The sequence below is a fragment of the Aspergillus puulaauensis genome, chromosome 1 (assembly GCF_016861865.1).
Source record: "Aspergillus puulaauensis MK2 DNA, chromosome 1, nearly complete sequence".
Lineage (NCBI taxonomy): Eukaryota > Fungi > Ascomycota > Eurotiomycetes > Eurotiales > Aspergillaceae > Aspergillus > Aspergillus puulaauensis.
The window spans coordinates 3,395,513-3,419,216 of NC_054857.1; the positions used below are offsets into that span (position 1 = coordinate 3,395,513).

The following is a 23,704-nucleotide window of genomic DNA, read 5'->3' on the forward strand; positions in this document are numbered from 1 at the left end:
CGAAACGAAGGATTTCCGGAGACGCGACGTAGAGAAAAGGACGAGATATGACGGTGAGGAGGAAGAATCGACGTTCGTTTCGGTCTCGGGCCAAAACGGCGGAAGTTGAGGGAGGTCGCGCTAGTCCGGATTTGGACAGGCTCGAAAAGCCCGCCCGCAACATCATCAGAAAGCTCTCATCCAGCTCTTCAAGTCAAACAACTCCACGCCGGCCCTCCACAACTCATAATCATGGCGGCTAACGGTCTCTACAACATTCAGCGCCTGGCTGTCCCATTAGCGGTGGGCGCCATGGCCGTCAACGCTTCCCTGTACGATGTCAAGGGTGGAACTCGAGCCGTCATCTTCGACAGGTTGTCTGGTGTGCAGGAGAAGGTCGTCAACGAAGGCACGCATTTCTTGGTTCCCTGGTTGCAGAGAGCTATTATCTACGATGTTCGCACCAAGCCTCGTAACATCTCCACCACCACCGGAAGTAAGGATTTGCAGATGGTCAGCTTGACTCTGCGAGTCCTGCACCGTCCGGAGGTCCCGAAGCTGCCAGCCATCTACCAGGTTCGTCCATATCCATCGCGACCGTTCTTTTCCTTGACTAACCATCCTTTTTCTCTGTGTATTTAGTCTTATGGTACCGACTACGATGAACGTGTCCTGCCTTCTATCGGAAACGAAGTCCTCAAATCCATTGTCGCCCAGTTCGACGCAGCCGAACTCATCACCCAGCGTGAGGCTGTCTCAAACCGTATCCGTACAGACCTGTTGAAGCGAGCTTCGCAATTCAACATCGCCCTTGAGGATGTCTCCATCACCCACATGACCTTCGGAAAGGAGTTCACGCGCGCCGTCGAACAGAAACAGATCGCGCAACAGGATGCCGAGCGAGCCCGCTTCATCGTCGAGAAGGCCGAGCAGGAGCGCCAGGCCAACGTCATCCGCGCTGAGGGTGAAGCCGGGAGTGCCGACATCATCAGCAAGGCCGTCGCCAAGGCTGGAAACGGTCTGATCGAAATCCGTCGTATCGAAGCCAGCAAGGACATTGCGAACACCCTCGCCAGCAACCCGAATGTCACATATTTGCCGGGAGGTGAAAGCAAGGAGGGCGGAAAGAGCACAAGTCTTCTCCTGGGGCTTAGGAGTTAAAGGGGTGCGCGAGTTTGAATAAAACTGATCTCATATGTATTTTTTTATGCGACTAATTGTGATTTTTACCCTATCTTGGTTGGAGCTGGGCGTGCATGGCACCATGGCGAATCGTTGCAGCTGGCTGGTGTTCCTTCCTCTCTATGAAATGTAGCAATAGCATACCACCTTTCCTCTCTACAACGAAAATCCCAAACTAATTCCCTGCTGTCCCCGTTCTTGATCCGGCTCTACGGTAACTCCATGACTCGACATCCAAACTATGGAATGGGCTAATTTAAGTCCAAATTGTCGCTCGCTTCTGTTCACTACCAATAGCCGGAGCGTACACCAGTGTATACACACTAAGCAATTGTCAGCATCCGCGTCCCACGGGTAGCTACTAAACGCTATGGAAAATGAAGGAAGGGGGCCAAGGACAGGTTGAGGTGGATGTGAGGGAGTTGCCGCTGGATCAGGGGAGGCTTGTAGTTATTATTTCGGGTGAGAGAATTGCAGGGCTAAAGGGCCAGGATGGGTGGGATGCGTTGCAAAAGGCTGAGGACAATCCAGCCGCGAAGGATACCTGGGTGCAGGTTTCGCCTTGGGATGAGGAGGTTGAGAGCAGCAGCGTGGGAGCTGGGGAGACGCTGTACTTGGAGAAGATAGTGAGCCGGTAGATACCACTTCGCTGGGTTCGTATCATAGTACATAGGCCCAGGCCTCATTATACATCCTATATATAGATATATAGATATGCTTATTATCACAGCCTCCGATAAACATGGATCTGGAACCTCATATCCTCCAATCCAGCGCCCTCTCCAACATCATACCACAACCTAGCCGCATCTCTCCTCCACCATCTCGAATCCTGCGAGTACACCCTTTCCCAGCTCCCCTTCGTAACAGAAAGCAGCGCATGATCAAGCAGGAACTTCATCGGATATTGCCGCTCCTGAGCTCCTGCGCTGCCTCCCTTACCGAGTTTCAGAGTCGAGTAACTGCCGGGGCTGTCGACAACTAACAGGAGCGTGCCCGGCTGTAGGAGGTCGGTGGTTCTGAGAAGGAACGCTGTCGCTTTGGGCATGGATGTTGAGAAGAGTTCGTTTAGCGTGAACATTAGGGTGACCATGTTGGTGTGGGTGGATGAAGATGGTTGAGTGGAGTGGAATAGCGAGGCTAGCTCTGCGTCCGATAATGATAGTACGTCAAGGCGTTTGAAGTCGACATTTAAAATACTGTCAGTTGTTGTATCTTGTTGTTGGCCGTTTGCAAGAAGAGGGGAGGGATGTGACTTTGAGCCTGGGACTGAGGGTGATAGGATGGTGGAGGATAAGCGTCTCACAACAGCAGACCAGTCGGCAATGTCGACGGCTGTTATTGAAAGACTAGAAGACGAGGTAGGTGGCGTTTGTAACTGTTCGGATTTTCTTGTGGACTCATCCCCTTGGCCGCCGTGCTTGTCACTTAGAGAAACGGCTTCAAAGGCATCTGACAGTCCCTTCTGGGACCCAAGTATAGTCCCTTCATCCATCAAATCCCTCCACGCCGCTGAAAGCGCAACAATCTCTGCGCCTGCACCACCACCAATACAGACCACATGAGCTGGGTGAAGCGCAGAGCCCTTGCCAGAATTCCTAGCTTCATCCTCCATCAAAACCTTGAACATAGACTTAAACAGCCCCGCATAGCCCAACGCTCTCGCCGCACTCCATCTCAAGGCATAAGCCCTAAGCAACCCTTCATCAGCATCCGCAAAAGCAGAATCAAAGTCCCGATTATACAGGTGCGATTTGATGGTCTGGATAAGGGTCTTGATGTCCAGAGGCTCCTCTGCAGCAGGATCTTGGGATTCTGAAGATGAATGTGGCGATGAGAGCAGAGCGGACTTGAATACATTCAGGAGAATCTGTTGCAGAGTTATCGGAATTGAGTCAGATATGTCAATCTGATTTTTTTCGTTTTGATTTTCAGCGCCGGAGTCATTCTGCTGTCTCTGCGGTCGATTTTGGTCTTGAACTTGGCGGCGAGGAAGAGGTTTCTTGTCTGGTCTCTTGCTATCGTCCTTTGTGGGTTTGCGGCTGCTGTTTGATTTTTGTGGTGCCATTTCTTGTATTTATTTATATATTTTGTTGGAATTTGGCCATGTATATGGTGGAGGAATTTGGCCAAACTGTTATATGTCTGTAATCGGCCAAGGACAGTCAACCCGTTATATATAAGGCGAAATATAATAGACAACTTATTGGAATGATCTACGCTTGCGCAGATCAGGAGAGAAAAGGATAAAGAAAGTGAATCGAGACCAATCCGATACTGTATAGATCAAATGATGCTATCTGCATCAATGAATTATTTTTAATAGCGGAGGGGCGAGGAAAAGAAGAAAGCAGTGAGTGCATTGGGCGGGAATCGAACCAGAGCCGTTACTGCTGGTATATAAGACAGAAAACGGAGAAGCATTGGTGACGGGTGTGTGGGCCTAGCTCAGAATCCATTTCTTGCCTTTTACCAGAGATGGCCGTGGGCCACGCAAAATACCCTACTCTTCAATCTTTGGAATACTCCTATCGACATAGTCGTCGATTTTTTTTTGTTTTTGCTTGTGAAGTTGGATAACAAGGTCTTTCCTCATCCGGCACTCGGTTTTTCCTGGTCCTTTTATACCTTTGTTTGCTTTGCTATTGAGGACGGAGGGCTGTGTGCATTGGATTTAGTGAGTGCCGATAAACCGAGTCGGCGAGAACACAATCTCCCTCAGCTTCCACCGAGCTCATCGGCTACGTTGACTTGGGTTTGTGGTAATTACTACTTATGCACTTCATTCAAGACAGAATGTAGAATTTATTGTCTTGTAAATGGCCCATGGCCAATCCTAACTTCAAGCTAACTAATTCACCTCCAAGCGGGCCAGGAAAAGACACCAGGTTCCGATGCAGTCACTGCCGATAAAAAACCGGCTCGAGAAGGTTGCAAATGAGAGTAGAGAAGGATGATTAAACAAAGGATTGTAGGAAGAAAAATGAGCTCAAACAGATAGAAACAACATTTGTAACAGATGGTTTATCACATAGTGCAACCGGCCATAGAGAGAGACAAGAACAATGAAGAAGTATCATACCCTTACGCTTGAAATAACATACCAAGAAAAGAGATTCGTCAGGTATCCCAACAACAGAAGGTGGACCGATTGGAAAAGAAAATAAAAAAAGAAAAGAAAGAAAAGAGCGAGAGGGAAAGTAGAGCAAAGAAGAGAGAAGTAACATGGAGAAAGTAGTAGGGTTCGAGGTATGGCACCATCAGGGCCATGTCGAAAAGAAATCATAATCGGGATACTATGTACAGATGTCGATTGTTTTCCGAAACAGCATTTCATCGTGACCGCGGCTAATTTTGAACAGTTGGTTCATTCTGCTTTTCTTTGTCCTTCATTCTCCAGAAATGCATCAGGCGGCTGATTCGACGGCCCTTTTTCTTAGCCTTCTCAGGCTCGTCGCCTGGTGGCTTCTCCTCGTGACTCAGTTTGCTCCTTTCGGCGTGCGGGCCGACGACAAGCTTAGAGAGACTCGCAAGGCTCGATCTCTTGGAGCTAGGTTGACTGGAGCGACGATGAACGGCAGCAGAGAACGATGCTGCCCGTTCTGTCGACATGCGAGGGCGAGGGAAAAACGTTGCAGAAAAGCGATTGAACGTATTCGTCATCGTAGATGCGCTACTAGTTAGTGAAGGCACATCTTCCACAGACGCATGGGGGAATGGATCGAGTGTTGACGATGTGGTGATTGAGCGCGGAGGCTCCGACGAGACAGTAAAGTCAGGTGATGGAAAGGATGAATTTGGTAGGGAGCAACCCCCATGGAGGGAGAATGGAGGAATCGCGGAAAGTTCAGTGGGTGAGGTCACGGGCCGATGGTCGGCAGGTAAGAATCGAGGAGAGATCTCAGGACTAGGAGGGACGGGTATCCTGCTTTGCCATTCCTCGTGTCTGAATGCTTCGATCGGCGTTTTCGGGCGTAGAGAAAACGACGTTGATGACTTCTGAGTTTGACCTGTGTAGAAACGTTGCTCGGCGGGCCTGGAGAGTTCTTGACAAGCCGGAGATGCACCAGGAGCGGGTGTTGCGTCGTGTGCAGCAGCTTTCTGGATCCCAAAACCGGCACTGTCTTCGCCAACAGGCACATCAGCGGGTTGCCGGGTCAAAGTATCAGAGCTCTCCACGCTGTCTTCTGACTGGTTATCCTTGGGTTCTGTACGAGTGGCTTGATCTTGCGGGTGTTCATCGTTGTCGTTACCAGATTCACTAGTGGCTGCAAGGAAAGCATCTTCTTCTTCTTCATAGAAGACGTCTGGATTCTCCAGGGATGAGGTAGTTGGGAATCGGTGGCTTCCAAGGAATGCGCGATCAAACGGAGGCATTTCTGGAGCACTTTCAGCTCGTCGATGGTACCGCATCTCTGGGCCAATAAACTCCCCCCTTCGCCCACCGCTATACATTCGCTTGGTTGCTGCTGAGAAGCCACTTTCCGGAGCATTACTGGTACGCATATCAGGGGTATTAAATGGCCCTAAAGCTGCGTCCAAGTCAATCACAGGACTTGCAGTAGTATTGGGGGCGGTGGTTTGCTCGTAAAAGCTCCTTGGTTTCCATGCATCCTCCAAAGATGCCCATGACTCAACCTCGTCAGAATCGTGTTGGGCCTCTGGATGCGTGGGGTTGGTGGGTGTCCGAATAACGACAATATTATCGTCATCAAATTCCACATCTAAGCCGGAACCGAAATCTGAGTTTGTTCTAGTGAGCGCAGGAGGGCGAACAGGCTTGGACTTCTTCTCTGAGTTGTCCTTCGAGTCATGGGTTTTCCCTTTATTCCTAATCAAAAGGGAACCAGCCCAAGACCGAACCTTCTTCTGCCTCTTCTTGGCCTTGGTCTTTCTTTTCGAAACGGAAGGCGGGGAACTCGATAGCTCATCGATGTCGTCTCCACTCATATCGGAATCATCATCAGAAGACTGCCTAGGTTCAGTCCCGTCATCCTCAATGTGGCTCTTCCTCATGGCTGTAGTGAGGAGGCCAGAGGACATGCTTTTGTGAGAACGGGAATGCCCTGCCGCAGAGTTCGGTCGTTTTGTAGGCGATGAGCTATCTGTAATGCCGTTTCCAGTCAATTCGAGCATCAAAGACGCATCTGCGGTCCTTGGCCTAGGTCTGGGTTTTTGGGGGCCAGATGGAGAATCAGCTTTGGGAAAAGGCATCACGGTTTCGCTCTTTCTAGCAGAGACGACCGGCCGTACTGCATCCTCTGTTTCAGGAACATCGGGCAGGACTTCGGTGGAAAGGAGCGGATTCGAAGGTCGCCGCTCAGTCGACTTTGGAGAACTTGAGCATACCCCATCTACCACTATTTGCGGCGAGGCTGGGGGAGTGAGTCGAGGAAGGGTTGTCGCTGAATGTGACATGGGTCGAGTCGGGTCATGAGAATGCCTACGCTCTCGTATTAAATCCGCTGGCGTAGATGGTGCGCTCTCGGTAGAAGATTTCAAGTCAAGGGCATTGGAAATGGCCGTCAAATCAACGCTTGAAATAGCCGCTGAGCGCCTGTGAGCGTGTCGGCGGCGGTTCCCTCCACCGAAACCAGGTCCAGGCGGGGGTAACTTTGCAGGTGCCGTCGAAGCCTCTTCGTTCGTCTGGCCAGCAGTGGCATCTCCAGGTGTAACCATCTGTTCACCACCAACAAACTCACTGTATCGCCGACGATGTCCACTCATTCGATTCGTGGAAGGGGCTGGCGCAGGCGCCGGCGCCTGGTTCGATCCCGACGATCCCGGGTTGAACGAGAATGAGGGAAGGGCAGGCCGGTCGTTTGTCATGGTCACTGAATCTGGATTGTGTGTGTCATCTGGATCTTGTGCCGGAAAAACGAATGGTGGATTAGGGAGAGGTGTAGACATGGTTTGATTACGCCGGTGTAGGTTAGGGGTTAGATCAGCCGAATCGAAGTAATGGGGCAGCGATGAGGCGGGCTGGGGTTGCAGAGGTAGAGAAATCGACGCCATTATTCAAGGTAGTTGTACCAAAACACTCAAACAGCGCCAACCTCGAGGTGCCGATTTCCAGATCAATCGGGATCTGTTGGCAGGTAGTGATACCTGGTGGTTGGTAGTGATCCAAACGTAGGACCTCCAGACCAACGTGACTTCCCCTCCAGTGACTGGAAAGCCCAAGTTCGTCTGGAGGTCTTTAAATCCGCAGAGATAACATCGGTTTCCCTTAAACCAAGTACGGGTGCTCTAGGGTAAACACCGACCGCAACCCCGAGAATGAGAACGGCAAAATTCTCTAGATCCGAGGGGAGAAGCGAAAAGAAGCGAAAAACGGTACCGCCGGTTGTTCCGCTAATTCGAGTAAACCTATCGAGTCATACGGCGAATAGGGCGAGGGCGAGAGAGAATGTATTGAAAATTGACAAGCAGGTGCGAATCTCAAGCAGGGACGATATTAAGGAGTGGACGGCCACGGAACGGGCCACGACGGCGAAGAATATAGACTGGGCGGATGTGTCGAAAACGGAGGCTAATAAAGAAAGCGAAAGAAGCGAAGCAAAATCGAAGAAAAGGAAGGAGAGAAAGGGAGGAGAGGAAGAGGGGAGGATGGAGGATGAGGTTGAAGGAAGGAGAGGAAAGGCTCAATCGAGGTGTTAGAGGAGCAGAAGAATGGAGGTAGTGGAGTGCCTGAGGCCGTGTACTCTCGTGGTTTCCCTCCGTTTACACTAGGTTTACAGCACGGGAGCAACCATCGTATGGGCAACATGACTGATTGGCTCTCGCTCATACGCCCCAGTACAAGCGGTATCATCAGCTCTATTTCGATCGGCCCTCCGCCAGTCAGAGCCGCCGGGAAATGACGATAAATGAACTATCCAGGATGGGTCCTTGTACCGGCTTGTACCGCGCCTGGCTTGGCCTTGTTATCGCCATCGTCCATGTTTAAAGTCTGCTGCTAAGCACTAGTTTGTATTTGTTTACGGGGAACGTGAATTGAACAGCTGAACTTCCTTCACCACCCCAGAGGACATGGAGGGTATACCGCGAGATATTATTGAGCCACACTTCCCGCCTCTCTTGGCCTGGACCTGCCTGTGGTGTTTGGAAACAGTATGGAGTATGGACGTCATGACTATGGGGACTCGCCACCACATCGAGGTTGGAGAGGATAATACAATGTGATATGGAGCATGGACTTGAAGGACTTCGGTTCCGGATTTGGGTATTGATTATTGAACAATGGGGGATTCAAGACATGGATGTTACCTGTCCAATGGGGGCGGCTTATCGAAATAACAGAACCGTACCTAGCAGGGATAGCAAGACTTGACGAGCGAGCCAAGCCAGCCTGGTGTGAAGACTTGCATGACAGTTCGCCCACAGTGGCTCCCACGGCGGCCAATTTGAGATTGTGACTGCGGATGGTTAGCTGTTTTGGCTCTCGGTTGACTTCCATTGTCTTTGAATCCGGAGAAAAACGCCAGGCATCAGCACACTCAGCGGGCGTACCTGAGACGCAGGCCAATCATGCCCTCCAGCAGCGGAGTCGAAATCTCGCTTGGTCCGGTGGAGAAGAGACCGCCCCACCTTTAATTTCTTAGCGCTGAGGTGAACTCTCCACCCTGGCAATCTCTCTGATGACGCCCCGCTCGCAAAAGCAACAGCCAGCATGGCTTCATCTGCTTGATCGGCAGGAGTCAACGCCATGATGGGCGCTCAAGCTGACGTTGGTGCAGACGAAGAAAGGAGAGGACTAAATCCGGAGAAGTAGAGATCATCCAATCCTCACGTTGAAACAGATATTAATAGTTGTAACTTGTGTCAAAGACCCAAAGAGTACCTGTGCTTGTGGGGTGACTCGGGGAGGGTGTATCATGGCTGACGATGGGGCCTCCCTTTGTTCTCCATCCGTCGGTACGTACGTATTACTATTATTGAATATTGATGGCCCTTCGATTTGACTTGACTTCAATAATCAATACGAATTCATCAGGCTTGGAGGTCCGAAGCCTTCGGACCCGGTCGGTGCGACCTGCCCACGTGATTATGACTTTGAGCAATCAATTGATCGAATTGAGGGCAATCTCAGCCACCTCCTCGCAGCCTTCGTTCAAGTCCGAGTCAAGCCTCTCACACTCTCGTCTGACCCGTCGCAAATGGAACCTTTTCCCGGCCAAGGGACTGCACCTGGACGGCTGGGACCTATCTTCGGGCTTTACTTCTGGCGCTGTCATTCACAACTGACAGTTGGCACCGGCTTGCAGTTTTGAAAGCGCCCGGGCCAAACTAAATTGACCCTGCGAGATCACGAATCGCCCTTCTACAAATCTATTGGCTACTTGATCATGCAGGCCATATCAGTGCGTTTCAACGTTATTATGCAGTGGCGATTGCGGCCGCAAGTGACTGCAATCCTCCGGATAAAACTCCATCCAATTGATTATCGGTAGCGGTTCATGGTGGAGTGAATATCGCAGGATTCGACTCGGGGGGCTTATCTCACGAACGACAGCATGATGGCCAAAAAGCTTGGACTGGATAATGGCACCCGCCAAACCCCTGGGGCTTGATACTTTGTCTCCTGGAGGCTGACCGCTTGACAGGAGAGAGCTGAGTCTCCCTTGCGGCCTTGCCAGGCCGTGATTATGGAGATAGGCGCTGCATCCGATCCCTGCCAAGCTTAGTGTCACTTCCTTCCAGCAACCATCCGAGATACCGAAATGACCTTGGCTGGGCGATCCAGCTATTGCCTTTTTCGGATTAACAACTTGCAACTTCGAAGCACATGCGTTTTACTTGAGAACCCTCCAGGCTCTTGTCTGCGCGACTTGATCTGCTGCAGGCACAGAAAAAATCTCTTTGTCCAATTGGTTGAATATGTTGTGACACATCTCGCTGACCTGGCACTGTTAATGTGGTGATCATGTTATAAACAATTCCCTCGTGATCTAACGACACCAGAGTCCGCAGTGCTCGGGCGGGACCCGGTCAGGATTGCAAGTGGCCAGTTATCAACACCTATTCCTCGTACTACTGCTCAACCCTAACCGTTCTCTGCCCTATTGAGAATCAGACCGGCCTGAAAATTCTTTACATCCGTCATCATCGTCAAATGCACGCTGCAAGGGGACTGAGTCAGTCCCATGTCGGACAAGATTTATTCATCATAGATCTTGCGCTATTCACCCCCTTTCCCCCCTCAGCAGCCACCGCAAGTCAACTCCGTCCTTTGCCACCCCTGCCCCCGCGCAAGAACAGCACACAGTCAGTCTCCCTGCAGTGTAATACTAATTATAACCGTAAAACCCGGACCTTATTCAACGCCCTTGCTTCTCCCGTGCGGCCTGCGGAGAAAATATTGACTTACCGTACTTCGTACGCTGTAATCCGACAGGTATTCGCGAACCATGGTTCAGCTCCCAACGGGAATAATCAAGTTCCAGAAGACTCGACGAACTGGCTCAGATCAATCCCCACCAGGACGTGTCGAGTCAACCATTCAAAACTCGCGCCCTGCGTTCTCTGGCCTCTCTCCTTCAGATCATGATGTCAGATACCATCGAGCTAAGCAGTTTGTGGTTCGGCGCTACCGAGGACCTCAGACCGGAGACGTTAACATCTCAACCATGGTTTGAGGGGCGCTTGTCTCACCATCAAAGTTCGTTGCCCTACCACCACTTACTTGGCTTGAGTGAAACAGTGGTTCATTTCAATCCCGAATATTGACAAGGGTATCTGCTGGAGTGCTTCCTGAGGGGAATCGCCAATCTTTCAGGCCTCCCCTTGTGTCGTATTAAGGTGCTGGCAGCTCCTGCTCATTCGTTGAACGCTTTCAGCCCTACCGGCGGCCTTACAGTTGTAGGTGACTCAGGGTTTGAGACCTCACCTGGTTCAGCTGAGACATCAGTCAAGGTTGCACGTGTTGGAAACGTTAACTGAGATTAACCGATGGCTTTCAGGCACTCGTTGAGTTTACCTGGTACTAGGCCTAGCATGGCCTATCGACTACAATATCCGCTGGGAAGTTCTAGGTTACATTGTTTATTCAAAGTACTGATACGAAGTCCAGCTACCTACGTAGTTATGCTATATATGGCCTATAACATCAGACGAGCCCCTACCTTCACTCCAGGCTCCCTATGACTATGCACATAAAGTGGAATCAATATCCCTCCCAGTCAACGAGATCTGAAATAGTAATCATACAATGGCTCAAAACGCAAGCAAGAAAACAAAAAAGAACATAAAGCAAAAACGAAGAAAAAAACGTGGAAATGGCGTACCTCGAGTCCTGAACCAATCTTAATCCTTCGGAAAGATCACAGGGCTCAAATTGAAGCCTTCTAGCCCGATAAAGGCGCATCACAAGTAATTGTGCAGTAGCCCTGAGAGTACTGCATGGCTCGCCGTTTAATTTTCACGGGCGCCAGGAGAGATAGCGATGATGACAGCCAGCGCTGCTACAATCAAAGCACCAGCTACAAAGGCTATAAGGGCGATACTGCCGCGACTGGCCGGGAACTTGCCTCGGATAATCCAGTATTGGCTCTCAAAGTAGCGATGGAAACCAACCAAGAGAATGAGTATCGCGACCCCAAGGAACGTTGTGCCTAGCGGCTTTCCTAAACTGCGAAGCCGCTCAGAGGTGTCTGATATCCTTATGATTGCGGGACCATCGTAGTCAGATGGTAGCAGTGAAGATACACTGTCGGATGCAATCTCTATACTGTCTTGGGTTTGCGTTGAAGTATTACTCAGGCGAAAGAGTTGTGTCACTGCGATCCCAATGGACGCAAATGCTAGCGAAGTTCGCAGCCACGCGAGAAATGTTCGTTCTACAAAAAGAAGTCCACTGTTAACACGTCCGGGCGTCACGGGAATGGGATGGGCAGGGAAAGTCAAATGGACAGTCTCGAAAAAAGCTCGACGCACCTAAAGCAAGATGATCGCGAGCAACGCTCCCCTTATTCTCCAGCTCTAAACTACCATATCTGTCCGCGATCCGAGAGTACCAGGGCGCTTTGGGTTCATCGGAACCCGCCAGCCCCGAGTTTCGTCGGCTTTGAGCCCTGGAGCCCTGACCTGTCGAAAATTTACCATGCCCCGCATCCGGGCCTCTCAGGACATTCTCGGTCGAGTTATACCGTCGCCGTTGCGAGCTGTCGTGGCTCACTATCGGGGTTACTTCGTTGGCATGCGGCTGCGGGGGTTCCTGGCGAGGCATGGTCGCCTGATGCGGTGAATCAGAATATGTTGGTTCGTGCAGAGGTGGATGGAGGGATGAAGATCGCTGCGTGGGAGGGTAAGCACCGACCTCCCTCGTGTGTTGTGTATTGAGATCAGACTGGTCCATGATGGCGTGCTCGCGGGAGAACAGGGGTTTCCACCGCTGAGGCGCAGAGTTATGAGAGAAAAGGTGGGTAGCGGATGAGGTTCCCCAGCTTTCTCGGTGGAGTTTTGACCGAGAAAGTTGCTAAGACCTGTAGATTGCATTCATCCTCAAGGGAGATTATTCTGAGTAGCAGAAATGAAAAGAGAGGCGCGCAACCTCAGACTGAGTATTTAGGACGTAGAAGTGCTCCCTGGCTTTGGATGAACTCCTCGGCGGGCCCTTCAATGTTCTTCCTTCAGCCAGCGATAATCACGCGCCGCTACTTTGCTTGTGACCAACTACTTTAGGCTTAGTTCCTCGGCTGAGATCGACCCGTTTCTGCCAGGGCGGGTTGCTGCTAGGAAGGCGGTCAATCTGCCCCGTCTGTTTTGAAGGCTTGTTCCTCAGGTGACCCCATGAGTGATCAACAAAGCGACCAAAGCCACTCTTAGTCTTGGTCGATTGAACAACAACCACAGATGAATCAGGGAGATCAGTGTTGTGTCTCTCCTGGAGAAGATGACGACATCTCACGCTGCGGCCTTTTCCCAAGGCTGATGCGTCTCTGTGGTAGCGGTCAACATAGAAAAACTCAAATGCGCCGCCCGTAATGCATCCCTGCCACCCCGCGGACGTGTTTATTTATACTCCTCTTACGTTTGTAGCCGCGATTTTGACGAAGACGCTGAGCATTCTATCTGATGATTTAGCCTGACTTGATGCCGGTGTTTGAAGGCGGGGTAAGTATGATACAGCTATGCACTCGATACGGTGAAGGTACCTAGGCAAACCTGCGAACGGGACAGTACAGGGCAACATAGCCGAGGACACCAATGTGACCATTATGAACAATCGGTCGTCAATTCCCCCACTGTTAGCTAACTTAGCTGGGGTGAATTACCCCCACCGCTAAAGATTGCAGGCTGGGACCCCGCATCCACCGAAACACCACTTCCACGACAAAGCTCTTGCAGCACCTGCAGCTTGGCCATGACTGGGACCTCACATGGTTTGAAGCGAGCTATCCAGGCAGTGCTCCCATGTGCCAGCAAAAGAAGAAGTAGAAGAAGTGGTGACTATATTGCGCCCTGGCGGCCCGGTACTATGCGGAGAAGCCCCAGGGAGTTTGGTTTCTCAGTACGACCGCGGGAACTGATGTCTCGAAGGGCTCTAACAGAAGCTTTTGGAAACAACCTAATAAACAGAAGCTACATAGAATTACCACCCTCCGTTCGATCACCATGAGTCTAGAATAAACTGTCATTCCGAGGTATCCAAATATTAATTATCCTAATATTATTGGCCCTGCTTCTCGACTAGCGACTTGAATCCTTGAAGCAAATCGTTCTTCAAGTCTTCCCAGTTTTCTAACCCAACACTAACCCTCAATAACTTTCTATCCACCCGAGAATCCGACAACGCGCGCCACTCGATGAGGGATTCAACACCACCCAGGCTTGTTGCATGCTGAAACAAAGCCAGTTTGCTTGGTAAAACCCGAGCTAAATCTTCACTCTGCAAGACAATCGAGAAAACTGGGCCAAAGCCATTGGGCATCTGCTCCAGTAGCCAAGGCTCGTCCTGAAGACTGGCATGATGAATGTTCTGCAGAACCGTCCGCACAAGGTGTTCCTCGCTGTTGGGCCCCGGTGTAGCTGCAGATAGAGCCTTGTTTAACCACCCAACCAACTTTCCTGAGCTCTCGCTTGCTCGCTGCACTCGAACATCCAAGGTCCGTAGGCTACGGAGAGCAAGCCAACTCTCCATGTTACCCATAACATTCCCCAGGGCCAACCGGTCCTCTATAAGCTTCTTCTGCCAGTCTCTGCGCTTCACCGCAAGCACTCCACATAGAAGATCACTGTGACCGCCGAAGTACTTAGATCCTGAGTGCATCACAATGTCTGCACCCCACAGGAAGGGGTCCTGCAACGACGGAGGCGCAAATGTGCTATCGACAATAAGATACGCTCCTCTTGAATGAGCCTTTTCCGCGAACTCCTTGATGCTGAATGCAGTCCCCAGGGGATTCACCGGGGTTTCGAGGATGACCACATCGCCTTCTCCTAGGCTTTCTGCTGAACAGTCCAGAGGAAGCTTTTCCAGACCTGAAAGACGGGATATAACTGAAATGACCTCGTGGGTGCCATGGTACCCCTCTCCCACAGAGACGTGTCGAGGGTTTAATAAAATGAGTGCGGCATGCAGCGCAGCTAGTCCAGTCGTGTAGCTCACGGCATGGCCTTTTAGCAGCGACGAAAGCACAGCTTCGAATCGCGTGGCATTGGGCGCGAATTCTCGGGAATATACGTAGTTCTTTCCGTCAAACTCTTCCTGTAACATTGTCAATACAGAACTCTCTGCTGGACAGAAGTTCGACACGCACCACGGGGTCTTCAGATGGAATCAGGTTCTCAGGCTCTTTGGGGAATCTGAAAGTTGTAGATAAGTGGATTGGGGGCGCCACGTCCGTGACCAAGTTTAAGTAGTCGTCGGCATGCAGGGCGTTTGTCGAGGGGTGGTGAATATTTGATGGTGCCATTTTCGAGCACTAGGATGAAGAGTAGAGTTACTTCTAAATTGGAGTGGTTAAAGACTTTTTGAGTTGAACTTTCTACGTTGTACTTTATTTATACGCCTTCTAGACTGAGCTTAGGCCGTTCAACCGTGGAACGCTCGTGGGATTTCTTCAGTCAGCCCCACTCCTCGCAACTTCCCAAAATGGAACTCGACATCAATCGAGCGCCCACGTCAACTGGGTATACATTACATCAATTTAATGAATTCAAGATTACATGTCGGGCATGTAGCTATGGTATAAAGCCGGACTACTGAACGACATCGCCGCACTAGCAGTGGGATCATTAAAGCCAAGCCACTGCATCATCAACATCTGCGTCGCATCAATGGAACCCGGATCAAATCCAGAGTCGCCCCAGACGGGTACTTCCGTCCAAGGCAGCGAAGTGTGTTGCTGCTCTGGGGGTGGTTGCAACTTGGCGGATATATGAGCGTACAGCGCCCTTGAGGCACGATGGAATTTTCCAAAAAGGTCTTCCGAAGAAGTCTCCCCTGCCTCAATCGCGGCTCCTTTTATTCTTTCCGAAATCAAATCCACCACAGTGAGCACGTCAACTGTATTACGAACTTCGTCACGGTGGTCCGCGGGGAGTGATAGTCTTATTAATACGGCGGTACACCGTACCGACTGTGCCCAAAAATGGAAAGGGAAACCGGCCCATTGCAAGGAAGTAAATCTGGAAAAATTATCAAAAAAGGATCGTATAGCCTGTAGGGTGTGGTAGTGGCAATCTCGCTCATCGAGGGTGGATGATATGTTGAATGAAGGGGTGTATTCGACATCCGCACTGACTGGGTGGATGGTTTCGTATATGCTAAGGGAGGTGTAATAGAGTTGTGACAGAAGTATTTCTGTATAGACCACCTGTTAGGAGGGCTTGATCAACACATTGCTGGGAATAATCCAGTGACGAGAACTTGCCATTAGACTTGAGATGCGGTGGTATCAAAGCCGCTATTTCATGTATCTTCCTTTGCACGGCCTCAAGATACCACCTATTTAGCAAAGGCTCTGTTGAGTTGCCGGGCGTCAAGTTCGCGATTGTCTGGTAGCGCCCCAATTGTCGCTGGTCCTTTTCCTCGCTGACTTGTTGAGCAAGAGCCTGGAGGCGTACCTGCAGGCAAAACAGTACGTCGGTTACACACTCCTTGGTTCTGCCTAAAGTGTCGAGGTACTCCTCCATCTGAGGTGTCCAACGCATAGGTTCCATTCGACGATAATGAGATGCCGTCCTGAAACACAGCGTCAAAGCAAAAAAAATTAGTGTTATGCTAGAGCATGATTGGAAGAGCAAAAACGCACAAAGAACTCAAAAAGAAACATCCCAATATAGCCCTCTTGTTCTCTAGTTTTTCCTGGGCTGTCTCCTCTGGGTTTCTCGAACGACGAGGGCCTAGGCCCGCGCTCATTACTTCGCCGGGGAAAAGATATGATCCAATGGGTCCTGATGTATCCACACGAAGATCGTACGCTACCGCCATTGCTATTTGCGTTAGACGAGAAGGACTCGAGGTGGTCACATTATTGATAAAGGTATCATAACCCCAACAGAGATATGTCAATACGCAGAGTAGCAAATCCAAGCTCGTGTCAATGCCTCCCCATGTTTTTTGGGTAATAATACTTTTCAACTCGTTCCCACGTACCCGTTTCTCCTGGACCGATGGCGAGGTGACAGCCATAATGGCTTGAAATAAAAGCGGCTTCTCCTCGTCGAGTTTCTGTGCACTCAAATCTGGTGGCAGATCCACGAACGCAAGAAACGGCAGCATCCGTTCCCGGAAGATAGAAAGACGTGATAGTTCTTGATCGGGAGATAACTTCCAATCACTTGAAGTGGTTGGCGTCCGGTCAGATATCGACAGTTCCCTCGTTTCATATAGTGGTTCTGTGCCCTGCTGTCTCTCCTGAAGAACATCGCGCAAGGCAGAGGGCGAAGCAGAACCCTCAACGACTTCATTTAAAAGCGTGTTGAGACTGTCAACCTTGGCCTTGAGGCTTGCGATTGTTGCAGCCGCATCGGAAGGCTTCTGAGTAGCTCGCTTGCGAAGCGACTCTGCCGAGGAGCATTCCTTCTTGAGTCGAATACATCTTTCGCAGCTATCAGCGTTGTCGTGTCTAACGCACTTGGACTTGTTCTTGAAGCAGGGTAAACACGCTTGCCCGTATTGACTGGCAGTTCTTTTCTTCCCCACCCTAGAAGTGGAGCCTGATTGATAGGGATTTCGAGTAGACATAATCCCTGCAGGTTGTTTATGGAGGGAAGTGGGTGAGAAAAACTGCCGGATATCGACAAGCTATACAGCTCATCAGGATAAAGCCATTGAATGAAACCGACCAAGGATTCAAGGGCGCAACGCCTCGGGAACGAAGACAGGTCTCCTGTTCAGGTCCGGCATGACCTGGAGGCTGAGGCTGGACGGGCATAGGCTAGACTCGCCCCAGCAATGAACAAGGGAGTCACATGACCAGATAGCGCGCAGTTTTAACGTCCAGCCGAGGACTTTTGACATTGGAGGTCGTTGCTTTGTGGGCGATGGAAATAGTGGCGCTGTGTTTGTTGTCACTAACCAACCGTTGAGTCACTGACAGACAACCCATCTTTTACCAGCAAGAACGGAATGCCCTGAGATCCAGTGTTTTCCGGACCCCAAACCCGATTCTGGCGCCCTGGCCTTCAGGCGGGGCTCGGGAACTGGACCGATGACTGACCAAAGGCCCCCATTCCATTTGGAGAAGTTCGGCGACGAGTCGGTTTTCTCTACCAATGGCAAAGGAACGATTAAAAGCATCCAAATCATGCCTAAGTGGTGACATCCAGGGCTATATGACTCCCCGCATCGCCTTACCTTTAAGAAGACCAGACGCGAATAGTTTCAACCTCGTACATCTTGAAACTCAAATATTCGTGTAGAGGTCAAGCTACATAAAACAGATCTCGGCTAGAAATGTACCTGCGAGCAGTCCACGCAGAGGGGCAAATCGCCATCCTCCACCAACTCATCCGCGACAACCCACTAGGAATTGTCACAACAGCTATCCGGTCGCCTTCATACCCACTTCTCCAAAGCAGCCATATTCCATTCATACTAGATGTTCCAGAGACGAAAGATGGTAGTCTCTCGAACGGAATACTACGCGGTCATATGGCAAAGCAGAATCCGCAGGCAAAAGCGCTGATGGAGGCATTGGCGGCGCAACAAGAGCAAGGCAACACAAGTCTCGAGCTACCAGACGAGGTCCTGATACTCTTTAACGGCCCACATCACCACTATGTGACCCCAAAATTTTATACCGAGACCAAGCCCGCAACTGGCAAGGTCGTTCCCACCTGGAACTATGCCGCTGCGCAGGCATATGGGAAAATCCGGATATACTGTGACTCCAAGTCTGAGGAAACGTCGAACTATTTACAGAAGCAAGTTGAGGAACTATCGAACCAGTCGGAAACGTCAATTATGGGATATGCTTCGCCGTGGAAGGTGTCTGATGCGCCGGTTAACTACGTCGACCTTCTAAAGAAGAACATTATCGGCATCGAGATTACGATCGACCGCCTACAGGGGAAGTTTAAGATGAGCCAGGAAATGGGCCAGGGTGATCAGGAGGGCGTCATCAATGGGTTCGAGAAACTGGGCACTGAAACCGGGAAGGGGATTGCGGATATGGTGAAGCTGAGGGCAGAAATGAAGGATCGGAAGAAGTGAGGATTTAGAAGTTGATCCCACTATTTTGTGTCACTACGGCATATTAGCGCATAAAGACGAAGGCCATGATATCCCAATACATTTATAATATCCATGACATGGACTACTTTGTATCCAGCTTGGTAAATTGTAATAGAAATTTCAAGACCTTGAAGCCTTCGATGGCTCTCCTACTATATAAGGACGCTAACCGCTTCGGGGATCCACCGTGGTCCCCGTCTGATTTGACATCATTCCGATAGCATTAACAGCTTCTTTCAACTTACAACAAAAAACAACTCAACTCTCAACATGGCCGAAGATCAAAAAACATCCGCGAAGCCGAAGATCGATCTCTCGCAAAAGCTATCAGAGCTGCGTGCAGCAAGAACAAAGTCCCAATCCTCAAGAGATCCAACCCCCGTCACCCCTCCCCTCCCGAACCCGCCAGACCTATCCTCCCACGAACACTTTGTCCCCGTTCGTCGAATCCTTTCTAAAAATGATCATGAAACATTCCTCTCCTCGCCAACCTACACCCTTGTTCTCGCCTTCATCTTCGGTCTTTCAGACTCGGTGCGGGGCCGCGCAGCACCAGACACCGAAGCCAATCTCCCCGCCAACATCTCCAAAATTCTCTCGGTAATAAACAATATCGACAAGCTCGTCGAAAAGCACCCAGGTATCGACCAGGGTGGCTCTCGGTTCGGGAACCCTGCCTTCCGCGACCTGTTTGACGACGTCGCCACCCAGAGCACAGCATGGCATCGAGACATTCTCGGAATACAAAACGAGTCTGCTATTGACGAGATATCCACATACCTGATTCACTCGCTGGGATCGCGGGACAGACTGGACTATGGCTCGGGGCACGAACTGAATTTCATGATGTGGCTTCTCTGTCTGCGACAGCACAGCCTGTTCTCAAAGCCGGACTTTGAGTCGATCGTGTTCCGTGTCTATGTTCGGTATATGCGTCTTATGCGCGATGTTCAGTCGACATATTATCTTGAACCCGCCGGGTCCCACGGTGTCTGGGGATTGGATGATTACCACTTCTTGCCGTTTTTGTTTGGCGCGGCGCAGCTCGTTGGACATCCATATGTCACGCCGCTGGCGATTCATAACACCGCTATTCTTGATGAAGAGGGGGATCGGTATCTCTATCTCGACCAGGTGCGATGGGTGGATAGCGTCAAAACAGTAAAAGGTCTTCGGTGGCATAGTCCTATGCTGGATGATATCTCGGGCGCGAAGAACTGGACTAAGATTGAGAGCGGCATGAAGAAAATGTTCATCAAGGAAGTCATGGGGAAACTTCCTATCATGCAGCACTTCTTGTTTGGCAGTTTATTACCTGCTGAACCTGGTATGGGCGAACTCCCAGCTGGAGAAGAGGAAAGCGAACATACGCACGAGCATGGAGACGGGCATGCCCACGACCACAGTCAGCATTCAGATTGGTTTGGCGATTGCTGTGGAATCAAGGTACCGAGTACTATAGCCGCTGGGGCTGAGATGCGAAAAAGGATGGGTGGGAGCTCGAACCTACGCCCGATTCCTTTTGATTAGGCGGCTTACTACTAAGTACATTTATGTGAAATGTTGAAATGAAACTACATATACAGATCTTAGAATGCTAAATGAATGATATAGATTTAATTATTTTGGACTCGCCCGGGAACAGTTTATGATTCCAGCAATCCCATTAAACCACAAATACCAAAATACCCAATTATAGAGAAAAGACGCTCAGAACAGAACCCAGCAAAAGCCCTCATTGCCACTCATCTATACTAACCTCCATCGCCCAAACATTAACATTACTCCTCAGCCTATCCCTGAGTATCTCTCTCGCCTCCTCAAGCACCATCTTTATGTCCGTCGACTGTTTCATGCCAATTTCAAAAACGAAACCCTTCCCACAATCCTCATCATCCGGCTTCTCGGTATAAATCGTCGCCTTGGCATTCTCCATTTCCGCAAGCGCAACTCTATACCTGAAAATCAACGAGTCACACTCCTCCTCAAGAGGGATAACCACGTACCACGTGAAATCATCCGTGTAAAAGCGCTTAGGCGGTTTCTTGTACGGCTTCGGGGTGTCCAGCTCCTCTAGTTGTTTCTGTGAGAGTCTGCGCCCGTTAGTCGCCGTGGGCTTGTATCTCAAATGTGAACAAGCGGAGCACTGATAGCATCGCAGTCCGGTTTGGAGTTCTGTGTTGAAAGGGTGGCCCGCTGTTGGACAGTCTGAGCCTGTGCTGCAGAGTGTACAGGTTGCGCACTCGTATTTTGCTTGTTGCCCTGGGACCCATGTGGATTCTGGGGCTTGACGGTGGGTCGTGTTTAGTATGGTGGTTTCACTGGCTTCTTCTTCTGCTTCGTCGTTTGAATCTTGGTCTGACATTATCTGGTCGTCCTCCATTTGGCCAGTTTGATAAGCTCCCTCGGTCGACTCGATTGGATCCATGTTAATGCTTGAAGGTAAAGAGGGTTTGATGGAAACAAAAGATGTGGTACACTGGCTCCTATACTACGGGGTACTACTTATACTCTGCGAGTGTGCTCAATGGCTTTGTTCTCGATAAGTGAATGTTCAAGTGGGTTGAACTCATGGGCTTTGTTTTCATTAAAGTGAGTTTGTGTAGATTGGCGGGGGTTTATGAAGCTGTTAGGGAAGCATATGAATATACAGGGCTACAATTGGCGGTATAAGTATATAGAAGTGAATATACCCAATAGTGAGTCTAGTTTAAGTTCCCCAATCATTAATACTCGACTACGAACCTCTATACAACCGTGCTACAACCAGAATCCTAGGTAATATAGGTATAGCCCATAGGTTTCAGACCAAGCCACAAAATACATCATGGGCTCAAATCTATAATTCGCCCTCTATAAGCATATTAAACCCACAATAGAAATCCTGTTCAGTTCAAGATGAAATCCATCCTCTACCCAGCAAGTATATGTCACGTGATTCCCATAAAGCAGCACCGCCGCCACTCCCATTCTGTCAAATCACCTCCGTCTCCCAACCAGACCATACCTACAAAAGTCAACCCTCAAGACCCCATAGACCTCAAATACCGGCGCATCACCCATTTAAAATGGATGAATACTCAGCCGGCGGCGGCGGGAAGCTCAAACTCAAAGGCGCCAAAGTTAGCGACGGCCGGGTCAAAAAGAAGAAGAGTAGCAAGAAGAGCTCTTCCGCCACTACCGCTGCTGGCGCGGGCGGAGCCGAGAAGGAAAGAGAGAAGAGCAGCGAAGCTGCAGCTGCTGGGGAGGAGGGATCCTCTACTACTACTACTGGTGCTTTACCGGGTGAAGAAGGGGAGGAGGGTAATGGATCCTCGACCCCACAGTCGCAGTCGCATGCGCCTGCGAAGACGGAAGCTGAGAAGAGGCATGAGGAGATGAGGAGGAAGCGGGTATGTTGCACTCACTCTACTTTTGCCCCAAATCTGCATTTCGGTTTGTCCTTCTTTTTGGATGTGAGATTGGATTCGAGGATGTACTTTTGTTTATTTTGTTTATTTTTTTTATTTTTTACAATTCCCGTGTCCTGTTCCTTCGTTTGTTTCTAGTGTCAGGTCATGTCTGGGCTATTCTCCAATCTTCAGTTTTCCGGGTATGGCGACATACATTCATGCTGATACACCGATAGGCATTAGAGCGACTGAAGCGCGACGGTATCAAGACCCATAAGGAGCGGGTCGAGGAACTGAATAAGTACTTGAGCAGATTGAGCGAGCACCACGATATGTATGTTCCTACTGCTTCTGTTTTCTCGAATGGCATGATGCTAAGTGTTCACGTACAGGCCCAAGATTGGACCCGGCTAAAGCCAACCAACGATCTCACGCTCAACTGTATTATTTGCGTTTCAGCTTTAACTTCGAATTCAACTTCAGCTTAGCTGGCTGTGCCATTTGGGAAATGGGAGTGGTCCCCAGTCCCTGTTTGAGCTTTGGCCTGCTAGGATGGCCCCGGCTACGTTCTGCACGCTTACTGGTTCCGAACACACACCATGCACGACGTCTACGTTGTTCCTAGAATATGGAAAGATGATGGGTTCAAAAGTATGCATATGTACCTATACCCGCTTGGCTATGTGACACGCCAATGGACACGATGATAGTCCAAAAATGGGACCAAGATTCTGCTCCAAGTGGATGGATGAAAAAGATCTTGCCATCAAGTAGCCATCAACTGAAACGTCAATGACTATCGCAGTCCCAAGACTATGCAAGAAAGGAAACAAAAGAAGTCAACTCCACAGTAGTCTAACGCCACGCGTATGATGCGGAAAATAGGAAGATAGAGAAATAGATGCCCCAACCCAGAAGTGAAGATGCTCAACGACGACAAATAGGAAGCAGAATCATAAAAAAAAATAAAAAAAAATCCACATCTAACGGAGAATGTTGCATATCTGTAGCCGTAGCCGCCGACATATCCGAAATCGCTCAAGAGGAGAATGGGATCGAAAACGGATCGCAGGTCGATAGATGGTGGAAATGAAAGGAGGTGTGATGAGAGGTGACCCCCTATTTATACCCCCTTAATGACTTGAGTCCGCTCATTGTTGAGTTTATCGGCATTCCGGGCGTGGGATTCCTTCTTGCAGTCCTCGAGACCGGTGCACGAGTGAGCTTCCAGCATCCGGTGTTTGGAGCAGAAGTGGCCGTTGCAGAAACTGCAGTCGCCGACGATGCGTTGGGCAGCTTCCTTGCACTCCTTGAAATTGCAACGAGGCTTGCGCGGAGCCATGCTGGGTGGTTGTGGCGAGAAGAGGCCGAAGAAGGAAGGGTGCGGATAAGGAGGCGACGCCGAAGTCGGGACTCGGTGCGGAGACGACGCTGTCGCTTGTTGGGGCGGTTGGTGAAGGTTTTGAGC

The 23,704-nt window shown here is 50.2% G+C and overlaps 12 protein-coding genes across 12 annotated transcripts; 5 read left to right on the forward strand and 7 right to left on the reverse strand.

Moving 5' to 3' along the window:
* Positions 1–231: 231 nt before the first annotated feature.
* Positions 232–1,140, forward strand: phb1 (prohibitin subunit PHB1; the record flags this gene model as incomplete). The annotated part of the gene is made up of 2 exons (XM_041697190.1): positions 232–555; positions 622–1,140. 2 exons carry the CDS (start codon positions 232–234, stop codon positions 1,138–1,140), a joined length of 843 nt encoding a protein of 280 aa, XP_041550704.1.
* A 398-nt stretch (positions 1,141–1,538) lies between these two features.
* Positions 1,539–1,799, forward strand: APUU_11339S (uncharacterized protein; the record flags this gene model as incomplete). Its single annotated transcript, XM_041697201.1, has 1 exon — positions 1,539–1,799. One exon carries the CDS (start codon positions 1,539–1,541, stop codon positions 1,797–1,799), a length of 261 nt encoding a protein of 86 aa, XP_041550705.1.
* Positions 1,800–1,885: 86 nt separating this feature from the next.
* On the reverse strand, positions 1,886–3,229 carry APUU_11340A (25S rRNA (uracil2843-N3)-methyltransferase; the record flags this gene model as incomplete). The annotated part of the gene is made up of 1 exon (XM_041697213.1): positions 1,886–3,229. One exon carries the CDS (start codon positions 3,227–3,229, stop codon positions 1,886–1,888), a length of 1,344 nt encoding a protein of 447 aa, XP_041550706.1.
* Positions 3,230–4,509: 1,280 nt separating this feature from the next.
* Positions 4,510–7,176, reverse strand: APUU_11341A (putative cell wall proline rich protein; the record flags this gene model as incomplete). Its single annotated transcript, XM_041697224.1, has 1 exon — positions 4,510–7,176. The coding sequence occupies one exon, from the start codon at positions 7,174–7,176 to the stop codon at positions 4,510–4,512; it is 2,667 nt and encodes an 888-aa protein (XP_041550707.1).
* A 4,398-nt stretch (positions 7,177–11,574) lies between these two features.
* APUU_11342A (uncharacterized protein) lies at positions 11,575–12,517 on the reverse strand (the record flags this gene model as incomplete). The annotated part of the gene is made up of 3 exons (XM_041697235.1): positions 11,575–11,999; positions 12,097–12,394; positions 12,479–12,517. 3 exons carry the CDS (start codon positions 12,515–12,517, stop codon positions 11,575–11,577), a joined length of 762 nt encoding a protein of 253 aa, XP_041550708.1.
* A 1,314-nt stretch (positions 12,518–13,831) lies between these two features.
* Positions 13,832–15,077, reverse strand: APUU_11343A (putative transsulfuration enzyme family protein; the record flags this gene model as incomplete). Its single annotated transcript, XM_041697246.1, has 2 exons — positions 13,832–14,869; positions 14,922–15,077. 2 exons carry the CDS (start codon positions 15,075–15,077, stop codon positions 13,832–13,834), a joined length of 1,194 nt encoding a protein of 397 aa, XP_041550709.1.
* Positions 15,078–15,326: 249 nt separating this feature from the next.
* On the reverse strand, positions 15,327–17,353 carry APUU_11344A (Zn(II)2Cys6 transcription factor domain-containing protein; the record flags this gene model as incomplete). The annotated part of the gene is made up of 3 exons (XM_041697257.1): positions 15,327–15,967; positions 16,038–16,348; positions 16,419–17,353. 3 exons carry the CDS (start codon positions 17,351–17,353, stop codon positions 15,327–15,329), a joined length of 1,887 nt encoding a protein of 628 aa, XP_041550710.1.
* Positions 17,354–18,064: 711 nt separating this feature from the next.
* Positions 18,065–18,823, forward strand: APUU_11345S (FMN-binding negative transcriptional regulator; the record flags this gene model as incomplete). Its single annotated transcript, XM_041697268.1, has 1 exon — positions 18,065–18,823. The coding sequence occupies one exon, from the start codon at positions 18,065–18,067 to the stop codon at positions 18,821–18,823; it is 759 nt and encodes a 252-aa protein (XP_041550711.1).
* A 291-nt stretch (positions 18,824–19,114) lies between these two features.
* Positions 19,115–20,374, forward strand: RRD2 (serine/threonine-protein phosphatase 2A activator; the record flags this gene model as incomplete). The annotated part of the gene is made up of 1 exon (XM_041697279.1): positions 19,115–20,374. The coding sequence occupies one exon, from the start codon at positions 19,115–19,117 to the stop codon at positions 20,372–20,374; it is 1,260 nt and encodes a 419-aa protein (XP_041550712.1).
* A 205-nt stretch (positions 20,375–20,579) lies between these two features.
* Positions 20,580–21,272, reverse strand: APUU_11347A (uncharacterized protein; the record flags this gene model as incomplete). Its single annotated transcript, XM_041697290.1, has 2 exons — positions 20,580–20,937; positions 20,992–21,272. 2 exons carry the CDS (start codon positions 21,270–21,272, stop codon positions 20,580–20,582), a joined length of 639 nt encoding a protein of 212 aa, XP_041550713.1.
* A 640-nt stretch (positions 21,273–21,912) lies between these two features.
* Positions 21,913–22,650, forward strand: APUU_11348S (uncharacterized protein; the record flags this gene model as incomplete). Its single annotated transcript, XM_041697301.1, has 3 exons — positions 21,913–22,236; positions 22,473–22,570; positions 22,629–22,650. The coding sequence occupies 3 exons, from the start codon at positions 21,913–21,915 to the stop codon at positions 22,648–22,650; spliced, it is 444 nt and encodes a 147-aa protein (XP_041550714.1).
* Positions 22,651–23,359: 709 nt separating this feature from the next.
* APUU_11349A (uncharacterized protein) lies at positions 23,360–23,578 on the reverse strand (the record flags this gene model as incomplete). Its single annotated transcript, XM_041697312.1, has 1 exon — positions 23,360–23,578. The coding sequence occupies one exon, from the start codon at positions 23,576–23,578 to the stop codon at positions 23,360–23,362; it is 219 nt and encodes a 72-aa protein (XP_041550715.1).
* Positions 23,579–23,704: the final 126 nt, after the last annotated feature.